The 19,190-nt window shown below is 54.2% G+C and overlaps 1 protein-coding gene across 1 annotated transcript in view; it reads right to left on the bottom strand.

The window, feature by feature from the left end:
* Window positions 1-3,733: 3,733 nt before the first annotated feature.
* The window catches only part of SLC9A1 (solute carrier family 9 member A1), a 48,378-nt gene continuing 32,921 nt past the window's right edge, over window positions 3,734-19,190 (bottom strand). The window contains exons 2-12 of the mRNA XM_058718475.1: window positions 16,967-17,427; window positions 13,464-13,714; window positions 12,333-12,550; window positions 10,663-10,865; window positions 9,058-9,147; window positions 8,493-8,563; window positions 8,200-8,373; window positions 7,808-7,922; window positions 7,554-7,655; window positions 6,313-6,385; window positions 3,734-5,628 (exon numbers count right to left, since the gene is read on the bottom strand). Coding sequence (XP_058574458.1) covers window positions 5,291-5,628; window positions 6,313-6,385; window positions 7,554-7,655; window positions 7,808-7,922; window positions 8,200-8,373; window positions 8,493-8,563; window positions 9,058-9,147; window positions 10,663-10,865; window positions 12,333-12,550; window positions 13,464-13,714; window positions 16,967-17,427 — 2,096 coding nt within the window. The 3' untranslated portion in view covers window positions 3,734-5,290. The remainder of the gene's footprint in view (window positions 5,629-6,312; window positions 6,386-7,553; window positions 7,656-7,807; window positions 7,923-8,199; window positions 8,374-8,492; window positions 8,564-9,057; window positions 9,148-10,662; window positions 10,866-12,332; window positions 12,551-13,463; window positions 13,715-16,966; window positions 17,428-19,190) is intronic.

The raw sequence follows: 19,190 nt of genomic DNA, 5'->3' as shown, positions 1-19,190 counted from the left end.
AAGTAGGGAGATTATCTTGCAATATCTGGATGGGCCCAAAGGAATCACAAGGGTCTTGAAATGTGGAAGCAGGAGGTAGTCAGTGTCAGGGTGGTGTGATGTGGGAAAGGATTGGCTGTGACTAGTTTTGAAGATGGAAGGAGGACACACGCTAAGGAATGCAGGTAGCCTCTAGAAGCGAGAAAAAGATTCTCGTCTAGAGACTTCAGAAAGGAATGCAGCCTTGTTGACACCTTGATTTCAGCCCAGTGAGACTTATGCCAAGCTCTTGACGTCCAGAACTGTAATACAATAAATCTGTGTCATTTGAAGCCACTAAATCTGTGGTAGTTTTTTACAGCAGCCACAGAAAACTAATACACACAGGCTCAACTCATTTCCCTCACCGAATCGAATGGACAGCTGGCACTGCCGAGCGCCCAAGCTGCCAGCAGCAAAGACCAAGAGTTTCCCATGTGGCACCATTCCCTGGGGCAATGGTTCTCAAAGTGTAAACTAGGAACCCCTGGGGGTCCCCCAAATTCTTCCAGGAGTTCTGTGAGGTAAAATCTATTTTCATATTAATACTAAGGCATTCTTTGCTTATTTCATTGTCATTGTTTCATGAGTGTATAGTGGAATTTTCCAGAGGCCTGACATATGTACAACACACTAAATGCTGAAGATTTGAGAAGCTAGCTGTCTTGTATTAAGCCCAATCTCTTCAGAAATTTGTAAAAATGTTAATGCTGCTCTCCTCACAGTTTTTGTTTTGAAAAAGTTTTCATTCAAAAATTTATATTAACATGTACTAGATTTATTCATTTTAAACGAGTATTTTAAAGCTTAATTTTTAATCCAGGAAAATAAATATGCCCCCCCCCAAGAATCCCTTTTTAATTTTTAAGAGTATAATTTTTCAGTAACTTTTAAGAATGTAAAGGATTTCTGAGACCAAACCTTTGAGAACCACTGTTCTAGGGTTACCAGCTAGTTAGCTTCCCATTGGCAGGTTGATTATGCTAACTCCTTCTTTTGTGAAGGGAACAGTTATCAGCTCACGGTAATAAATATGTATTTGTGGTATCGACTTGCCTTCCCTGCCTGCAAGGATTCCGCCAGCACCATCATCTCTGGACTTTCCAGAATGCCTTACTCATCACTAGGCCATGTCACACATTGCCTAACTTCATTTTATGGTGAGGGACAAACAGCAGTGGTCTTAATGCACTGTACTTACAACGTACCCTGTCACTCAGAAACAGCTGAATGGATAGAATAGTGTTAAAGCACCAGTTGGGAGGTACTCTGCAAGGTTAGGTTGACAAGTAGAAAGCAGTATGTGCTTTAAATCAGTGGCCAATATCCGGCTCCACCTCTCGTAGCCAGAAGGCAGAAGCCCAGGGGCCAAGGAGTAGGTAGCAATGGGAGTGGCTCCTCTCAATATTATTCCAAATAACCCACTGGAGGCATTTTTGCTTTCCATCCCCTCAACTTTGTGTTCGGTGGGTCTACAGTCCTTAGTGCCCAAAGGAGGAATACTTCCTCCAGGGAGCACATAAATGGTTCCTTTAGATTGGAAGTAGAGTTTTCCCTTGGCTCAATTGGAGCTCTGTATGTTATCTAATCAAAAGGCAGAGAGGGGATCAACTGTACCAGATAGTGTGATTGATCTAGGTTACCAGAAGGAAAATGGGGGATGGGCAGCAAGGCTATGTTTGGAATCCAGAGTACTGGGTGCCTCTTGGATCTCCCATGTCCAATAACGACCGTCAACGGGAAACTTGGCAACCCTGCAAACCTAAGACCAAGAAGAACCTGAACTGTATGGCTCTTACCCACCAGGTAAAGAACCAAACCAGCTAGAGAGCTAGCAGCTGGTAAGAGGGACAGAGAAGGGGGCAAACCTAAGACCAAGAAGAACCTGAACTGTATGGCTCTTACCCACCAGGTAAAGAACCAAACCAGCTAGAAGAGCTAGCAGCTGGTAAGAGGGACAGAGAAGGGACAGAGAGGGACAGAGAAGAGGGTTGCCATTGAGTGGAAAATTACGTCTTGTGACCAGCGGCAGAAGGGGGTGCTGTAGTGGGTTTCTGGGTTTCTGTTGTTGGTTTTCTGCACCCACCCACCACCCCATCTTACTGGAAGAGCCCTGGTGATGGGTGACATTTTAAGTTAAAGGGTATGACCGGAGGATATCAAGAGTATGGTTAAGTATGAGAAGGAGGTGGTGGTTGATGAGACTGTGTTTCTCCTATTGAAGGTGAGCTTTCCTTCCATTTTTAGAAAATTGAGGTGAAGTTTACATGAAATGAGCCATTTTAAAGTAAATGATCAGTGGCACTTTGTACCTTCACAGTGTTCTGCAACCAGCATCATAACCTATTTCCAAAACTTTCCATCACCCCAAAGAGAAATTATGTAATCATTAAGCAACAGAGACATGAGTTTTTCATCTGAAGGATCAGTGGATGGTGGGGGCAAAAGGCATGGCTGTTTGGATGTCTTGTCCCCTAAATCCACTCTCTCCTTGCTCCCTTTACTGCAAGGCTGACCCTTGTGGACTGAACTCCGTGAAGTTACTCAGGTGCCTTCCCTTCTGGCTCCCTAATGGATTTGGCTAAGGGGAGGCACCAGCAGGATCAAAAGCAGAATATTTATCTCCTGCTTCCCCATCTGGCAGGGGCTTTGCTCTGCTCCCTATGGCTGTGGCTCCAGCAGGGTGGCCCCCTCCTCTAGCAACAGCTCCTTCTTCTTGTTCTAGGGGGAGGGAGTCTAGGGGTTGTAATGGCTTTCTGAAGTGTGAGTCCCCTGGGCCCCATTCCTGGTAGGTTCCCTTAACCCTGCCCACACCTCTGTAAAGAATCCTTTAGTTGAAGGCTCTTCAGTATCCCTTTGGGTGTATCGTCTGTTTCTTGTTGAGACATCGATTGCCACAGGAACGGATGGCATGGTCCTTCCCTACAGTCCTTTTGCACTGACCACTCCTGACTCCCAGTCGAAGCAAACAAGATGATTTCCTGGACAGCCCACCTTCCAAGGGTGCCTGGGGCGTGTGCCAAGGCCCCACTGCCCTCTGGTGGTCAGCTCCTGGAAATGCACCTCAGGGATCCAACCTCCGCTGAACTGAGCCCATTGGGCACCCTGCACAGTGCTGAACCTTACACACCTGAGCACTTTCATCCACGTTACTGTCCCCACTTTACAGGTACCAGGACCTTCCCGCTGCCATTATGTATAAATCAAAATCTAGCCAAGGATTACAAGGTCCCATCTTTGTCTCCCTTCCTGTCACTCTCTGACCCAGCCAAACCGGTCGTTTCTCAGATCCTAAGGTCTTCGCATGTGCAGCTCCCGATTAGAATATTCAGGGACTCTCTGAAACCTTCGTCACCTGATCAATCTCAGCTTATTCTCTAGTCCTTTCCTAAGATCACTCAGGATAGTCCTCCTTGCCACTCCCGACCCCCTCTCACTCGCTGTCATTCACAAACACACCGGGTTTTTCGTGGTCTGCATGAACGTCTGCTGGATAGTGCTCTCTCCTCAGGAGGCCGGAGGCTCCGGAGGGCAGGGAGCATCTTGCTTTGCCCACTGCTGTTATCTCCAGGGCCTGGCACACAGCAATAACCACACCAGCCGCTGACACGGATTAGGCATTTCTCTGCGCTAGCCATTGAGCTAAGTCCTTCAGGCGCCCAGGCCAGGCCACCCTCCTTCCCAAAGTCCTGGTCCCTAGGAAGCAGCCCTCAACTGTATAAAAACTCACACGTGTTTATTAGAATATGAAAAAGATTCGGTTTCTTCTGTACAGGCAGCAGAGCGGCAGCAGCTGTGGTGGCTTTGAACATGGTTGTCAATGTCACCCTTGCATGGGGACTCCTGCCCAAAACAGCACTTGCACGGAGAAGGAGGGGGACAGATGAGCACCCACTGCCCAGTCCGCTGGGAAGAGGGGCACTCTGACTATTGCACAATCCTGGGGAAGGACAGACACCAATAGGCCTGGGCCTGGCCATGGTGGCAGTGGGGGTGGGAGTGTGTGCCTGTGAGCAAAGGCCCCTAAGGGCCCAGGACTCTGCCCACCACCAGCCCTGGTGGGGTGGGAGATGCTGGGGGAAGGCCTTCTCCCCCAAGGGCTGGGCTCCACAGCAAGCTGGGTGCGGTGCACATAAGAGGGGGAGTCTGGGGGCACATAAGAGGTCCAGGGGCCTAGGGGATGGGTGGGGGGAATGAGAGAAAGAACAGGTCAGCAGGGACTGAGGGTCAGGCCCAAGAGCAAAGGAGGTGCCAGGAGGCCCAGCATCAGTGAGTTAGAGAGAATCATGAATCGGGATGTGTGTGTGGTCGCTTCTAAAATCACGGCCTTGGGGCCACAGTTAAGAGCCCAGGAGGCAGAGGACTGATCTGGGGGAGAGTGTTGGGCACACAGGCACAAATGAGGAGGGGTAATGCTCTGGAGTAGGAGGGCCAGAGCTCTGTTCAATCAGGGGTTTTCAAAATGTTTTAAAAACAGGAATGCCCTCTGTGCAAACTGAATCATACATGGAGTGTGAACAAACAAAACAGATAAAAAGGCAGCACTTTCTGGATCCCCTGACAGTCCCTCCCCTGACAGTAGCCCCTGAAGGGTCTGGTGGTCCCTGGGGAAGCAGTCTGGAAAGCTAAGTCACATCACTGTCCAAAGTGCCCCAGCTCCAGTCAGGGAAGCTCAGATATGCCCTCGGCCTGCAGCTCTGAGTGAAGACAGGTCAGGGTGGCTGGCCAGGTGACAGAGCCAGCAGGAGGAGGGTGGGCCTGCTGTGTGTCACTGATTCATACCCCAGATACCTGGTCCCCTAGTCTTCCCACTGTTAATGTAGGGCCCAGCCTAGGCCAAGAGAGGTCTCGGCTCCTTCCCTTTCCAGGTGGGACCAAGACTGAGCCAGAGGCTCTTTGGTTAGGAACTAAGATTGGTTTGAATGAGAAGGGCGACGGAGTAGGAGGCAGGCCTCTGAGGGCTGGGAATCCCAGAGGCCCTGGACCAGGTTTGGGAGACAGCCTGGATCAGGAAGGGGCAGAATCTGCCTCCCAGCCCAACAGTTCTGCCAAATGGATTGGGAAGGCAGTTCTGGTGGGAGGGAGGGCGCTTCCCAGGAGGCAGGGGAAGCCGTGCTGCGGTTGGGGCTGTGGGCCCAGCTGCCATGCGGTCAAGGTAGGGGCAGGGCCAATCCAGGTCAGGAAGGACGAGGGGAGTCCCCAGCTCCCCCAGCAGCCCCTGTTCTGGTGGGAGAGTCTGTGGTGGGATGGGCACTGCCCACTGACTCCAGCGCTACTGCCCCTTGGGGATGAAAGGCTCTCCCTCCCCAGGCTCAGGGTGAGGACCTGGGTCACTAAGGCAGCGCTGTATCCTCTGGGAGCTGGGGCTGTCACTTGGTCCAGGGGTGAAGACATCATCGGTGCCTGGGGATGAGGGCTCCTTGGTCCGCATCACAATGCCCCCATCGTCCTCCTCGTCCTCCTCCACCACCCTCGCTGGATCCCGGTTCAGCCCCAAGACCTTGCCCTTCAGCTCCTCGTTCACCAGGTCCACAGACTCGGGAGACTGCGGGGAGGCTGGGTCGATGGTGATAACAGGCAAATCGGCCTTCGGCTCATAGGCCAGGGGGTCTGGGGACCAAGAGCAAGGCACACGTTGGCTTCTGCCCTGAGTCTGGCCTGGCGTGTGCTCCACCTTGATGTGGGTCAGCAACCCCCCCCCCCCCCCCCCCCCGCCAGAACCTTCCTAGGAGCATGGCAATGCTGCCACGTTTCAGGATTACTCCACGTGGCTCCATATGAGCCCTTATCAGATGGTTTCTCTTCCCTTCAGGCTGGGGCTCCAAAGGTAAGACTGTGCTCCTCTCCTTAGACCAGGGACTCCCACAGGTGACCCTCCTCAGACCAAGGATTAGGGCCCCTTCCTGAGTCACCACCTGCCTCTGGGGCCCAGGCCTGGGAGAAGGTCCGCTGCCATTTCCCTCACATGTTGGGATATCCCAATGGTGCAGACCCTTCTTGCCTCACCGCCAGGCACCAAACCCCTCCACGGTCCTCACCGTGAGCCCCACATGAAGCACCTCTGTCCCTAGGGAGGACAGCAGGGCCATTCTTCTGCCCCCTTGGGGGATCCCCAACTCCATCTGATGTAGAAGGAGCTCATGGCTTGGGAGGAGGTCAGAGGGAGTAGCCTGTCCTCCCCAGCAGTTCTCTGAGCCCCATTCCTGTCAGAGCCTCATCTTCATTCCTGTCAGACACTGGCAATGAGTGCCCCACCTCAAGGCCCCTTGTCAGGCACCCTGCACTCTGCCTTACCTGAGCCGATGCGGGCCCTCGACATGGTGGGTGAGTCCAGCTTGTGGGCCGGCACCGTCAGGTAGTTGTTGATCTGACAGAGAGGGCAGACAGGGGTGAGTGCGGGCAGCCCCTCTGGATGGCGCCTGAGGCCGATGGCCACACCCTCCTTTGGCGAGCTGGTGCCCGGGTGCCCCCTCCCTCTTTGGCAGTTCCTCACTAGGCTCTTCACTTGCCTCTGCCAGCGCTGAGGCCATGCTGGCACTTTAGGGGTTCCTGAAGGCTTGGCCCAGCCTGTGGTCAGGCCACGCAATCTCCTGAGCAGCCTTAAACTGCCCTGCCTCTCACACAGTGACACTGCCCTGGTCTCTATCTACTCCAGTCCACACTCGCCCCTGAGGTCCATAAAGTCAGCTCAGGAGAACTGGACCCCAAATGGCCCTCAGGTATCTCAGTGCAGTATGTCTAAACTGAACTCAGGTTATCTTCCCTTAAGCCCTTGTTCTATCCTAGGGACACCTGGGTGGCTCAGTCGGCTCAGTCTTGATTTCAGCTCAAGTCCTGATATGTCTCATATATTTTTTTAATGTCTATTTATTCATTTTTGAGAGAGAGGGAGAGCACAAGAGGGGGAGAGGCAGAGAGAGAGAGAGGGAGAGAGAGAAGGGCGGGGGTGGGAGACACAGAATCTGAAGCAGGATCCAGGCTCTGAGCTGTCAGCCCAGAGTCTAATGTGGGGCTTGAACCCATGAACTGCAAGGTCATGACCTGAGCTGGAATCGGACGCTTAATGAACCGAGCCACCCAGGTGCCCGTCTCTCATACTTTCAAGCCCTGTGTTGGGCTCTGCTCTGACAGTGTGGAGCCTGCTAGGGATTCTCTCTCCCTCTCTCTCTGCCCCTTCCCTGCTCACACGGGTGCGTGCAATCTCTCTCTCAAAATAAATAAATAAACGTTAAAAAAAAAAAAAAAAGAAAATGAGGGGTTAGAGCACATGGATAGACTCAGATGTCTGAGGATACGATGAGAGAGCAACGGCCTCTTTGCTGCTCTGAGAGGGAAGGAAGTGGAGGAAGAGGCAGCTTTCTGGAACCTGCCCTGGGGCTCAGCCTTCAATACAAGTGGAGGAGGCCCCCCCCCCCCAAAAAACCCCCCAAAACCCAGACTGCAGTGGCTCTCTCTTCACAGGGGCTTGGTGGCGGGGGTGTGGGAAGAACCCAGACTCCCGGAAAGGCGGGAGCCAGCTCCAGTCCTAGACGCACCTTCTGCTCTAGTTGCCGGGCCTTCTGTCTGCGCAGCAGCATCTGGTTCCAGGCCTCCTCATAGGGATCTGCCACCAGCGTGTGTCTGTTGTAGGACCGCAGCTGTGGGAGGAACAGCCGTCAGGCACTAGAAGCTGGGCCTGGAGGAGCCGGCCGGGGGTGGGGGTGGGGGGGCGTCTGGGCACGTGCGGGGCAGGGCTGGAGCAGAGAGACTCCTCTGCTGGAGGGGCACCAGGCGGGGAGCAGCCCCTCACCCGCTGCCTGGTCTTCTGCAAGTTGTTCCTCAGGATTTTGCGAATCTCCTCCTCCTTGTCCTTGGACAGAGCTGGCAGGATGCGCTCGGCAGGCAGGGACTTGGGGTGGATGTTCCTGGACAACAGGGCACAGGTTAGGTCCCCGGGAGAACTCCTGTGACCCTGGAGTGCAGGGTCCGGGCCAGGAGGTCACCCAGGGGATGGCCTGGGGGTGGGGGTGGTCCTCACTGCGGCCCTGCAGCCCTCTCACCCGCCCTGCTTGGACAACAGAGGGGCCTGCCCCCCCCCCAACCCCCCCCCAACCCCCCCCCAACCCCCCCCCCCCCCCCCCCCGGCGGCCTGCCAGGTTGGTGTGCGTGCAGAAGCTGCCAGCATCGGCCATGGGCACTCACTGCATGGAGACAGTGGAGACGGCAGAAGGGATCTTGCCCATGCCACCGCTCTCCACCAGCTCGATGGCCTGCTTCATCTCCATCTTGTGGTAGAAGGCGATGAGCTGTGGCTCCTTGGAGCGCTCGCCGGCTATCAGACACTTCTTCACATACTTCTTGTTAAACCGGTTGAGCCTGGCGGGAGGAGGGAGGAGGGAGGAGATGCGTGGAGCCAGTTCCTCAGGGTGGGATGACACTCAGGGCCCGGGGAGACCCTCACCTGCCCCTCCCCGCCCACCAGGCCTGCCACCTACTTGTCCTTCCAGTGGTGGTGGCCGTAGTGGCCACAGATGTCCTCGATGCCTGTCAGAAGGTGGTCCAGGAACTGAAATGGGCCCAGGGCCAGGTCAAGCCTCACTACTGGGCTCCTTCCCTACGGAGACTTCTGAATGGGCCCCCCCCCCCCCCCGCCCGCCCCACCTTCCACTCTAGTGTAGCTCTGCTCAGCCCAGCCCTGTAGTTCCAGGAGCAGCCAGGAGGTGGCACCAACACCTCACTCATCCTGAACCCATGGCACCTCAAACCCTCTGCCTCTGGGGCCTGGCTGAGCCCTCTTCCCTGAACCCACCTGTGCCCAATGCCTGCAATAGGTTCCCAGTAGAGGTAGAGATAGCATGACCCCCCCCCCCCCCCCGGCGCTCCTGGCTGCCCACACCACACCTGCCTATGGCACAATATGGTGACCTCAAGGGGCTGAAAGATGACCCAACACTGGGATGAGGGACGAAGGAGCTGAGTGAGGCAACGGACATGAGGCCTGGCTGCTCCCCAGCTCCCTGAGCCTTTTGCAACCGAGCGCCAAGGCCCAGCTTCCAGTACCTGTGTGTGGATTTCCTCGTTGATAGAACGCTTTGTTTCTTGCTTTTTCTTCACAGCCAACAGGTCTACCAGGGGCCGAATGGTCATGCCCTGGGGGGCAGGTAGGTGTCAGGCACTCCAGTTCTGCTACCCTGGCAGGGAGGCCCAGCCTCCCCTGCCCCCACCTGCAGAGCTCCTGAGGCTGGTATGCCCTCTGCTCTGAGGTCCCCAATCTCCCAACCTCCGTGCCAGCCATCGTATAAAGGCAGGTCCTTAAGGGCTGCTTCTTCCTGAAGACATGAGCCCATCCAGGGGAATGACTCCCTTAGCCCGGGCGAGGGGTTGGAGGGCCTGGGTTCAAATGTGGGCTCCGCCACAGGCATACTTTGCAAGCCCAGAGAAGTCAGGCCTGGCTGATAGGGAAAACTACTTCTGCTCTGCCTCCCTCACAGGACTGCCACTGATAACCTAGTAAGAGTGACAGCAAATTTAACTGCATGTTTTCCAGGTGCCAGAGCCAGCTGTGATTTACTAGTATTAGTTCGTGAATACCCACAATGACCCTAAGAGGTAGATCTTTCCATTGTCCCCATTTTACAGACAAGGAAACTGACATAGAGGGTAAGTAACTTTCTAAGGTCTCTCAGGAGTAGTAACGCTGGATTCAGACCCAAGCAGGAAGGCCCTCCCTCAATGCTGACTTCATTGAAAATGGGCTTGGTAAACCATTACCATATACAACTGCAAAGTTAAGGTCATAAAATATTTTTGAAGATGGAAACAGGGCAAGCGGGTGAAAGAGGCAGCCCCCTATCCTTATTAAGGACAGAAGGTAAATCTAGCCCCAGGAGGATGCCGCCATATCTTTTTCTTTTGAGAAGGCAATGCTGTTTCCCAGCTAAGGCTTTGCCACGATTTATATCTAGGAAAGACAGAGGGGATAGAAATGGAGGCCTAGACAGACCATTTCTCACTTGCCCAAAGTCACAGGTCAGGTAAGGTGGAGCAAATTTCCGCCATCCAGGCTGGGTTTCCTTGGGGATTCTGAGGGGTTTGGGGGGACTCTCAGCTAAGCCAGGTTCATTTAAATGCACAGAAAATAGACCAGCAAGGCTGGAAGGACTCTGGGATCATCTAAGCTGATGCCCTCACTTCACAGATGGGGAACTGAACCCAGAAACGGGAGGAGGGTCTTTCCCAGGGTCACACAGGGGCAGCACAGCTCGGGCTGACTCCAGACCTCCTGCTGCCCAACTCAACAACCTTTCTAGCTCCCCCCGTTGTGCTATGATTATCCCATTTTACAGGCGCAGAAACTGAGATCCTAGGACATTAAATCACTTCCCCAAAGCCCTGTAAAGAGCCTGTGGGCCTGCTGACCGCACCCACTTCTCTCAATGCCGTCTGGATCTCTAACTAAGTTAGGCAGCATTCTGGCTGCTCTACTTTCTGATCGGTTGCTCACTATCATAATTCCCCCTTCACAATTAAGGAAACTGAGGCCCAGAAAGGGGGAGTGGCTTGCCCAAGATTGCACAGCAAGTGATCAGTGGACTAGAACCCGTGGCCCCCTCTCACTGGCAGACCCAGGGTCCCCAGGCAGGGCTGCTCCGCCCTGTCCAGCACCTGCACAAAGACGGTGAAGAAGATGACAGTGATGATGGCAGTGAGGAACAGGTCACACATGGGGAAGTGCTTCTTGTCCAGGAGGTAGCCCAAGGAGAAGGCGATGGCCCCTCGCAGGCCTCCGTAGGCAATGATGAACTGGTCTTTGGGGGTCAGCTTCACGATTCGGAACTTGTTGATGAACCAGGTCAGGCCCAGCACACCTGCCAGGGAAGGGCAGGAAGAGTGTCAAACTGTCCCCAGCCCCTCCCGGCTTCCCCGCAACCGCTCTGTCTGGAGGAAGCCTCTGCGAGTACATCCACCCAGCGCGCTCACTTCCTGGGTCCCTCAGCCAACAGCTGGGTGGATCCCTCAGAGGGTTTCCCAACCTGGATGTGCTTTAGAGATATCACAAGGCCTCCGGTGGCTGGATGTCAGAAGGGGGGTGGGAGAAGAGCTGAAACAAGGCTGGCCACATGTTGGTATCTATTAATTATAATGGGTTCATGGGCTCAAATTTTCTGTGTGCTTCAAATTTTCCATAATAAAAAAGTTTTCTTAATTTCTTTTTTTTTTAATGCTTCTTTATTTATTTTATTTTTTTTTTAAATTTTTTTTTTTCAACGTTTTTTTTTAATTTATTTTTGGGACAGAGAGAGACAGAGCATGAACGGGGGAGGGGCAGAGAGAGAGGGAGACACAGAATCGGAAACAGGCTCCAGGCTCCGAGCCATCAGCCCAGAGCCTGACGCGGGGCTCGAACTCACGGACCGCGAGATCGTGACCTGGCTGAAGTCGGACGCTTAACCGACTGCGCCACCCAGGCGCCCCATATGCTTCTTTATTTTTGAGAGGGAGAGACAGAGTGCAAGTGGGGGAGGGGCAGAGAGAGGGAGACACAGAATCTGAAGCAGGCTCCAGCTGTGCTGACAGCTCAGAGCCCAATGCCGGGCTCGAACTCAAGAACTGCGAGATCACGCATGACCTGAACCAAAGGTGGACGCTCAACCGACTGAGCCACCCAGGCGCCCCTAAAACGTTGTGGGTATTTTGGGGTTTTTTGTTTTTTAAATGCAAAGACTTGGATGCAACCTCAAGCATAGAACCACAATCTCTGGAGGATGAGGCCCTGGAAGAAAGGGGATTTAGAACAGTGTACCAAGTGGATGTGACACCCAGTCAGGCTTGGGGACCAAAGACCGAGTCTCAGAGGAGAGGTGAGTGAGACCCAGAGGGGGAAGTGATACAGTCTCTGCGGTGAGGCGTGTCCGGAAGGTATAAGCAGGACCCAAGGACTGGAGGCCTGGTCCCTGGGTGTGGCCCTGGGCTGGCGGCGCGGCCAGATTTGGAGGAGCCGTCCCCAGCTTTCCAAGGGCTCGAGTCACCAGCGCCACAGGACCACGCAGAAAACATTCACAGATCCGAGCTCTGGGGCACAGGCTCCCCGAGGCCCCTCTGTGCACTCACACACGACTGTCTTCCCAGAGGTCACAGACTCACCGTGAGCATGGGCTCCTCTCGAGGACCCATCGTGGTCTCAGCGTGGCAGAGAGGGGCAGGGGAGCACCTGCTGCACAGCCAAGCAGGGGCTCTCCACACAGGGCACCCTTCCCTCCCCCCCAGCCGACCCCCTGCCCCCACCGTGCACGCTCGCACACACACCTCCACCCGGCTCCAGCCCAGGACCTCACCCAGCACTCGGGCGATGAGGCAGAAGAGCAGGGTGCTGATGACAAAGGTCCAGTTCCAGTGGTGGGAGCCAGCCACCGTGGAGACGCCGAGGAAGATAAAGATGAGGGTCTCACTGACACTGCTCCACATCTTCAGGAAATATTTGATGGTCGTGTGGGACTTGTGGGAGATGTTGGCCTCCACGTAGGGGCGCATCACCACTCCCGAGGCAATGAGTCTGGGGTCAGAAAAGAGCAGAGTTCGGGGCTCAGGCGAGCTGCACCTTCCCAAAGCCCTTCCACTGCCAGGGAGGCTGAGCGATACCCATTTGCTGAGCTCCTCTGACGGGTCGGGCACTCACGGTGGGCTTCACGCGACTTTTCCAGCTCAATCCTCTCACTCAACCCTCAGACACCGTCATGTTTTTGCATTTTTCAGCTGAGGGACCTGAGAGTTAAGAGACACTTCACCCTTCCACTGTTACCCAGCCAGTGAGTGGCAGAGCTAAGATGCAAACTGAGGTCTGCCCGACTCCAAGGCCTGTGCCTCCTCCCCAAGGCCGTGCTGCCTCTCTGCCTAACAGGAGTCAATTACACATGTCCGTGGCCTTGGCTTATTACCCTGGAGTGCGCTGTCTCACAGATGGGGGTCTCCACAGTAGCTGCCCAAGCTCTCCTGGCCTGGGGTCCATACCTGAGCTCTGCTCCTGCTGGCCTGGCCTCCTCAAGGTCACCCTGAATCCTGTGATCGAACCCGGCCTCTCCACTTCCAATGTCCTGCTCTACCGGGCACACCTCACTGCTTCTCCACCTTACCCTGACTGCAAGGCCCAGCTGAGGCCTCAGGATCTCTACGACTCCTCACAGCAGTGGAAGCCCCAAGCCTCCTCGCTAGGGCTACAGAAGGGCACAGTGAATGCAGGAGCCTGTGTCTAGCTACAACCAAGGAACCCCCTTGGAGGCCAATGAAGGGAAGAAGTAGCAGGGCTGAGGCTTTCCAGAACTTTAAACTCAGTGCTTCCGGGGGCAGTCCCAGGACCTGGAGCCTGGTGCGTGAATCTTATCCCTGGAGCTGGAGGCTGGGCGATGGGGAGCTCCCTTGTGTTGGCAGGCCGTGCCCCCCACCCCCCCCCATGCCACGCCCAGACTCACGCCATGATACCCGACAGGTGGAAGAGCTCGGCTGATAGGTAGGCCATGTAGCTGTAGAGGAAGACGAAGAGCGGCTCGATGACACGGATGTGGGAGGTGAATCGGGACGTGAAGGCTGCGATGACCCCGTAGACCACGCCCACAAACACCCCGCCCAGGGACACCACGAAGAAGCTCAGGAAGCCAAGGACGATGTCCACGATGCCCACTCGGTCGTAGTTTGCAAACTCCTCAAAGAGATGATACAGGACCTGGGGAGGACGTGCAGGCTGGTTGGCAGGAGGGCAGGGCCCTGGCCCTCCAGCTCTCTGGGGTCCACCCCAGGGTGATCATGTGCCTTCCACTGACCACGGCCACAAGAAGAGGCCACGTGATAGCGGAGACACGCTAGTGCCAAGCAGGTGGTCCAAACCACTGGGCCAGGGGCTCGAGGGCCTCGCTTCCGGCAGGCAGCGTGCCATGTTGATCAAGAGCACAAACTCTGAACCCAAACTGTCTGGGTTGAACAGTGGCTCTGCCGTGTTCTAGCTGTGTGCATGGGGCAGATTACTGTCTCCCTGTGCTGCAATCTTCCTAGCCATAAAATGGGATTACAGTACCAACCTTACAGGACTATTGTGAGGACTAGTTAATAAAGGCAAAGTGCCCAGGACCATGCCTATCACAGTGTTGGCTATTCCTGGCACTAAGGGGCCTCTCTCACTGTCTGACTTGGGCAGGTCATGTCCCTGTCTGGATTTCAGTCTCTTCTTCAGCCTAAATCAGGGAGAATTCAGACAATGAACTAGAACAGGACTTCTTAACCTGTGAAAATTTCTGAAAATATACACAGGCAGGCCATACCCGCCTTGGATTCTCTGGAGGTGGGGCCCAGAAATCTCTACTCAACAAGCTCTTCAGGGGGTTACCGTGAACGGCCAAATTCAGATACTATGGAACTAGAGGCTTTCTAAGGCTTCCCCACCTCCTGGACTGGGAAAGAAACAGTCACTGTAATGCTATTGTCAGATGTTTAAATGGGACTTCATATATTGTAAAGCCCTTGGACAACGGTCACCCTGCTTGACACACAGCAGCCTCATGAGGTAAGCAAGCCAAGGATGCCCACTCCTTTGCTCAACTGGAGCCCACAGTGGGGGAGCGACTTGACACAGGGCCCCCAGACCCCATCAGCAAAGCCAGGCCCAGAACTTACTCCCTGACAGCAGTGGGCAGGCCCTCCCCAGCAGGTACAGCTCTGAGGATCCACCCCCACTCAGGTGCCAGCTCCCTGGCTACCAGGCCTTCTCCTAGACAGCTGTGCCAGGAAACCAGCTGGAGTTTTCAGGCCTGGGGGTGCTGAGGGAGAGGGAAAAGGACCTGAGGGTTACTGAAAGGGGACTCTCCAAAGCCCCCAGTACCTAGAGACAAGGAGGCCTAGGTAGGAGTGGTGACTGTTCCAGGGCAAAAGCCTGAGACCATGGGACTCAGGGGGAGCCTTCAGCTTTAATGTCGGGAACAGGGCACTCACGTTTGTGGCCAGAGCTCCAGAAAGGGTCTGACTTGGGGCAGACAGAAGGGGAGATGCCAAGCACTGGCCAGTCTGCAGTGCTGCCTGGACCATAGCTGTCTGGGAGACAGGCAGGGCTCCTGCAGTGGACAGCAGGTGCATTCTTAGCCCTCGGCTACCTAAACTCACTCCTGGCCTGAGGAGGTTCATGGGTCCTCACAGTGCACTACCTGGGCCAGTGGGGCAGGTGAAGGGCGAGGTCCTCCTCTCCCATCTGGCTATAGACTAGAGAGGCAGTGTAGCATAGTGGTAAGTGTGTGGGCTCAGGGCTCCGACTGTGTAGATCTGAACCCCAGCTACCTCATTTATCAGCTAACATGACCCTGGATGAGCTCCTTAACCTCTCAGTATCTCAGTTTCCTCACTTGGAAAAACGGGATAGTTACAGTGCCAACCTCCCAGAGTTTCTGTGTGGATCAGATGAGGCAAATACATATTCAGACAGGAAGTACTCACATAGGAAGTGAGCTTACTACCAGCACTGCCACCACCTTGGGAGGCATGGCCAGATGCCCAAGTTGGCCAGACTGCGGTATCCACTTGACATAAGCAGGCCCCACTGCTCCCCGATAATGCCAACCTGAACCCCAACACCCAGATCCAACTGGGGAGGGCTTTGACTTTGGTACTTGCTGGTAAGCGTGCCTTCTGTAAGAACCCTGGGAGGATGACAGGCTGGGTACTGCAATCCTTGTTACAGATGGAGAAACTGAGGCAAGAGCTGGTGCCAGAAGACCCAGCACTGAGGCCTGCCTGCTTAGACCAGACTGCTGCTCCCCCAGCCCCACAAGGACCCGATGAAGGCAGCAGGGGAGGAAGAGGAAGCTGAGGCTGCCGGGCCCCCCCCACCCCGCTGCTGTCTGTCTCTTCTTTGAAGTGCGGCTTCCTGAGGGGCTGGGGTGGGTGAAGAGGGAGCGTGTGTGTGAGCATGCACTGGCGTGCAGGTGTCCTTGTGTTTTCCCGTGTGTGCAGTGCTCTCTGAGGGGGCCAGCTAGGAGAATTGGAGTGTTTTCACAATATGTGAGTGTGCACATACACATACCTGTTTCCTGAGGAAACCAGCTGGGAGGAAGGGCATGTGTGACCACATACAGCACAGCCATGTGCCAGACTCTGTGTTGGGGGTGTCTGTTCTTTACTAGATCCTGGGAGGAAAGCAGTATCTGCTCTGCCACTTTGCAGCTATCAAAGGTGAGGCCCAGAGAGGTATGGTGATTTGCCTAAGGTCAGGTAATAAGCAAGTGGCCAACCCCAGACAATCTATTTTACTTATCACCTTCTGGAGGGTTCTTTTTTTTTTTTTTTTTTTTGATAAATTTTATTTTTTATGTTTTTAAAGTAGGCTCCATGCCCAATGTGGGACTTGAACTCGTGACCCTGAAATGAAGAGTTGCATGCTCCGCTAACTGAGCCAGCCAGGTGCCCTTTCTGGAGGTTTTGAGGGCAGGGTCCCTTTCCACCACTGCTGCCCCCAAACTGCACACACCTAATTATAACTTAAGACCCAGCCAACATAAAGCTGAAATGGCCCTCATAGACTAAATGGCCTATAAAGGACAAACTGAAGTCTCAAGAGGATATGTAATTTAACCAAGATCACATCACGATCTGAGTCAGGGACAGAGAATATGCCCCGGGAAGGCCAAGAGCTCAGGTCCGGACGTCTGACAGACCTGACTTCTAACCTTGGTTCTATCATATGTTAGCCAGTTGTTTAACTTCAGCGAGCCTGATGCTTCTTCGTTTGTAAAGTAAGAAGCACCTCCGAAGATCATCATCAGGATTAAATGAGATAATCCACACTGAGTGCTCAGAGTGATGCCTGGCACAGAGTAAGCAGGAATGGACATTAGCTGTTTGGCTACTGTGATTAGCGGGTGGATGTGGGATTCACTCTGGACCTGGATTCATGTCTGTGCCCAATGTGCACGTGTGTGTGGCCACTGCCCCTCACCACAGTGACGGCGTCATTGAGCAGGGACTCCCCAAAGACAAGGATATGCAGCAGCTCATTGATGTGAATTTCCTCAAAGACGGCCAGCACGGCCACGGGGTCCACGGCTGAGATGATGCTGCCAAAGAGCAGGTTGTCCAGAAGGCCAATGTTGTTGATCTGCTCGCCGCCCACCAGGCACACGGCGTACATGAGGCCGCCCAGGAAGAAGGCATTCCACAGTGTGCCCACCACGGCGAAGATCAGGATGGTGCCCAGGTTCTCTGTGAACTGCCGCAGCGGCAGGAAGTAGCCCGCGTCCAGGATGATGGGCGGCAGCAGGAAGAGGAAGAAGACGTCGGATTGCAGGAAGGGGGGCGTCTCGCCCACGCCCTTGATCAGGCCCCCCACCAGCAGCCCCACCACGATCAGCAGGCAGCTCTCCGGGACGATGCTGGAGATAGTGGGGATCACATGGAAACCTGCGGAGGGTGAGAGAACAGGAGGCCATGGTCTTGCGGCGAGCCAGGACGGAAGGTTGGGGACAGGGCTGGGGACAGAGGAGCAGCTGGTGAGAGGGGCACAGGCTTGGTCTCGGAGGGCCGCTCTGTTAACTCTCTGAGCCTTGGCTTCATCATCCGTAAAATGGAAGCAGTAATACCAGCTTCACTGGGTTTGCCGTATAAACTGACAATGTTTTTAAAGTGTTTTTTCCAAAGGATATACAAGATGCTATCTCTGGCTCTGTCATAAAATAGTGGAAAGAAGCAGCTCTGTATGCCTCCGGAAGACAGAAATCATACATTGATTACCGAGGCTCCAAGTATCTAAGGGCATTAGCTACACCTGAACCCAAGTCAGCTTTCTAGGTACAAGTTCAGGGTGGCAGATGTGAGCTCGAGACCAGGCACAACAATCTAATGATTCTGTCTGAGGGAAGGATGTGAGTTCCCCATCACGAAGGTGTTTAAGCAGAAAGCAGACAACCGGTTGGTCAAGAAATAACACAGGAGATAGAAGGAAGCACAGAAGAATCAAAGAACATCAGCACAGAAAGGAACTTGGGAATCAAACCACCTGACGTCTGCAAACCTACAGAATGTACACAGTGACCCCTAACTCCAGATTCGTGTGCTTTCCTGCTAAGCCCAGAGAGCTGCTCAAGAAGCCAATGGTGATCAGTCCATTTTGCATGTGAGACAAAACCTATATGCCATCCTGTTTTCTAGCCTAATCCCATCCACTTTTTTTTTTTTTTTTAATTTTTTTTTCAACGTTTTTTATTTATTTCTGGGACAGAGAGAGACAGAGCATGAATGGGGGAGGGGCAGAGAGAGAGGGAGACACAGAATCGGAAACAGGCTCCAGGCTCCGAGCCATCAGCCCAGAGCCTGACGCGGGGCTCGAACTCACAGACTGCGAGATCGTGACCTGGCTGAAGTCGGACGCTCAACCGACTGCACCACCCAGGCGCCCCCCCATCCACTTTAAAGATAGAGCAACCGAGGCCCAGAAAGGGGAAGGGACTTGCATGAGGGCACACGGCAAATCAGTAGCAGAACCAGGACAGAACCCAGGTCTGACCCCCGTAGCTCCCATCAAACTCCTAAGTTCTAGAAGTCAATCCTCACTCTCCCTCCTCCTCATCAAGGCATGAACATGCCCCTCTGCCTGTCACCCTCTCCCCAAGCTAGCAGCAGTGGTCCACACTGAGGCTCCAAACCCAGAGCTAGGAAGTAGCAAAAATCCCCTTCTGAGAGGTGCTCCTTCAATGCCAGGTTTGGTCCCAAGCTCCCTAAGGGTTTTGGGTTTATTTTTGGGTGGGGAGGTGGGTGGAGAAGACCCAGGCATCTAACCCCATGTTGAGTACCATAAAACCCAGGGTAAGCTTGGTTAAGAGAGTATGACGGTTTGTTTAAGGTGAAAGTTCTTGCTCCCGTCCCCTCCCTAGCCTGTAATCTGTGCAGGCAGATTCCCTATCCATTTATAATGAGATCCCCAGGGCTAGGGACATAGTAGGAACTCAGCAAGTATCTACTGATTTGAAAATGCACAGGGCTAGGCCATTACTGACATAATTCCTGACAACCCATCTGGCCAAGCTTTGGCTCTCATTACCCCTGAGATCCGTGGGAAGGAGAAGAAACATCCCTCCTCATGCCCAAAGCCCCTTCTGCTCTCCAATACCGATCTGGGTAGTGCCAGTGTAGCTACAAGTCAAGACTCATCCTCAAAACACTAGCTA

The sequence above is a fragment of the Neofelis nebulosa genome, chromosome 2, assembly GCF_028018385.1.
Source record: "Neofelis nebulosa isolate mNeoNeb1 chromosome 2, mNeoNeb1.pri, whole genome shotgun sequence".
NCBI classification, from domain to species: Eukaryota; Metazoa; Chordata; class Mammalia; order Carnivora; family Felidae; genus Neofelis; species Neofelis nebulosa.
This window is presented reverse-complemented; position numbering and strand designations above follow the sequence as displayed.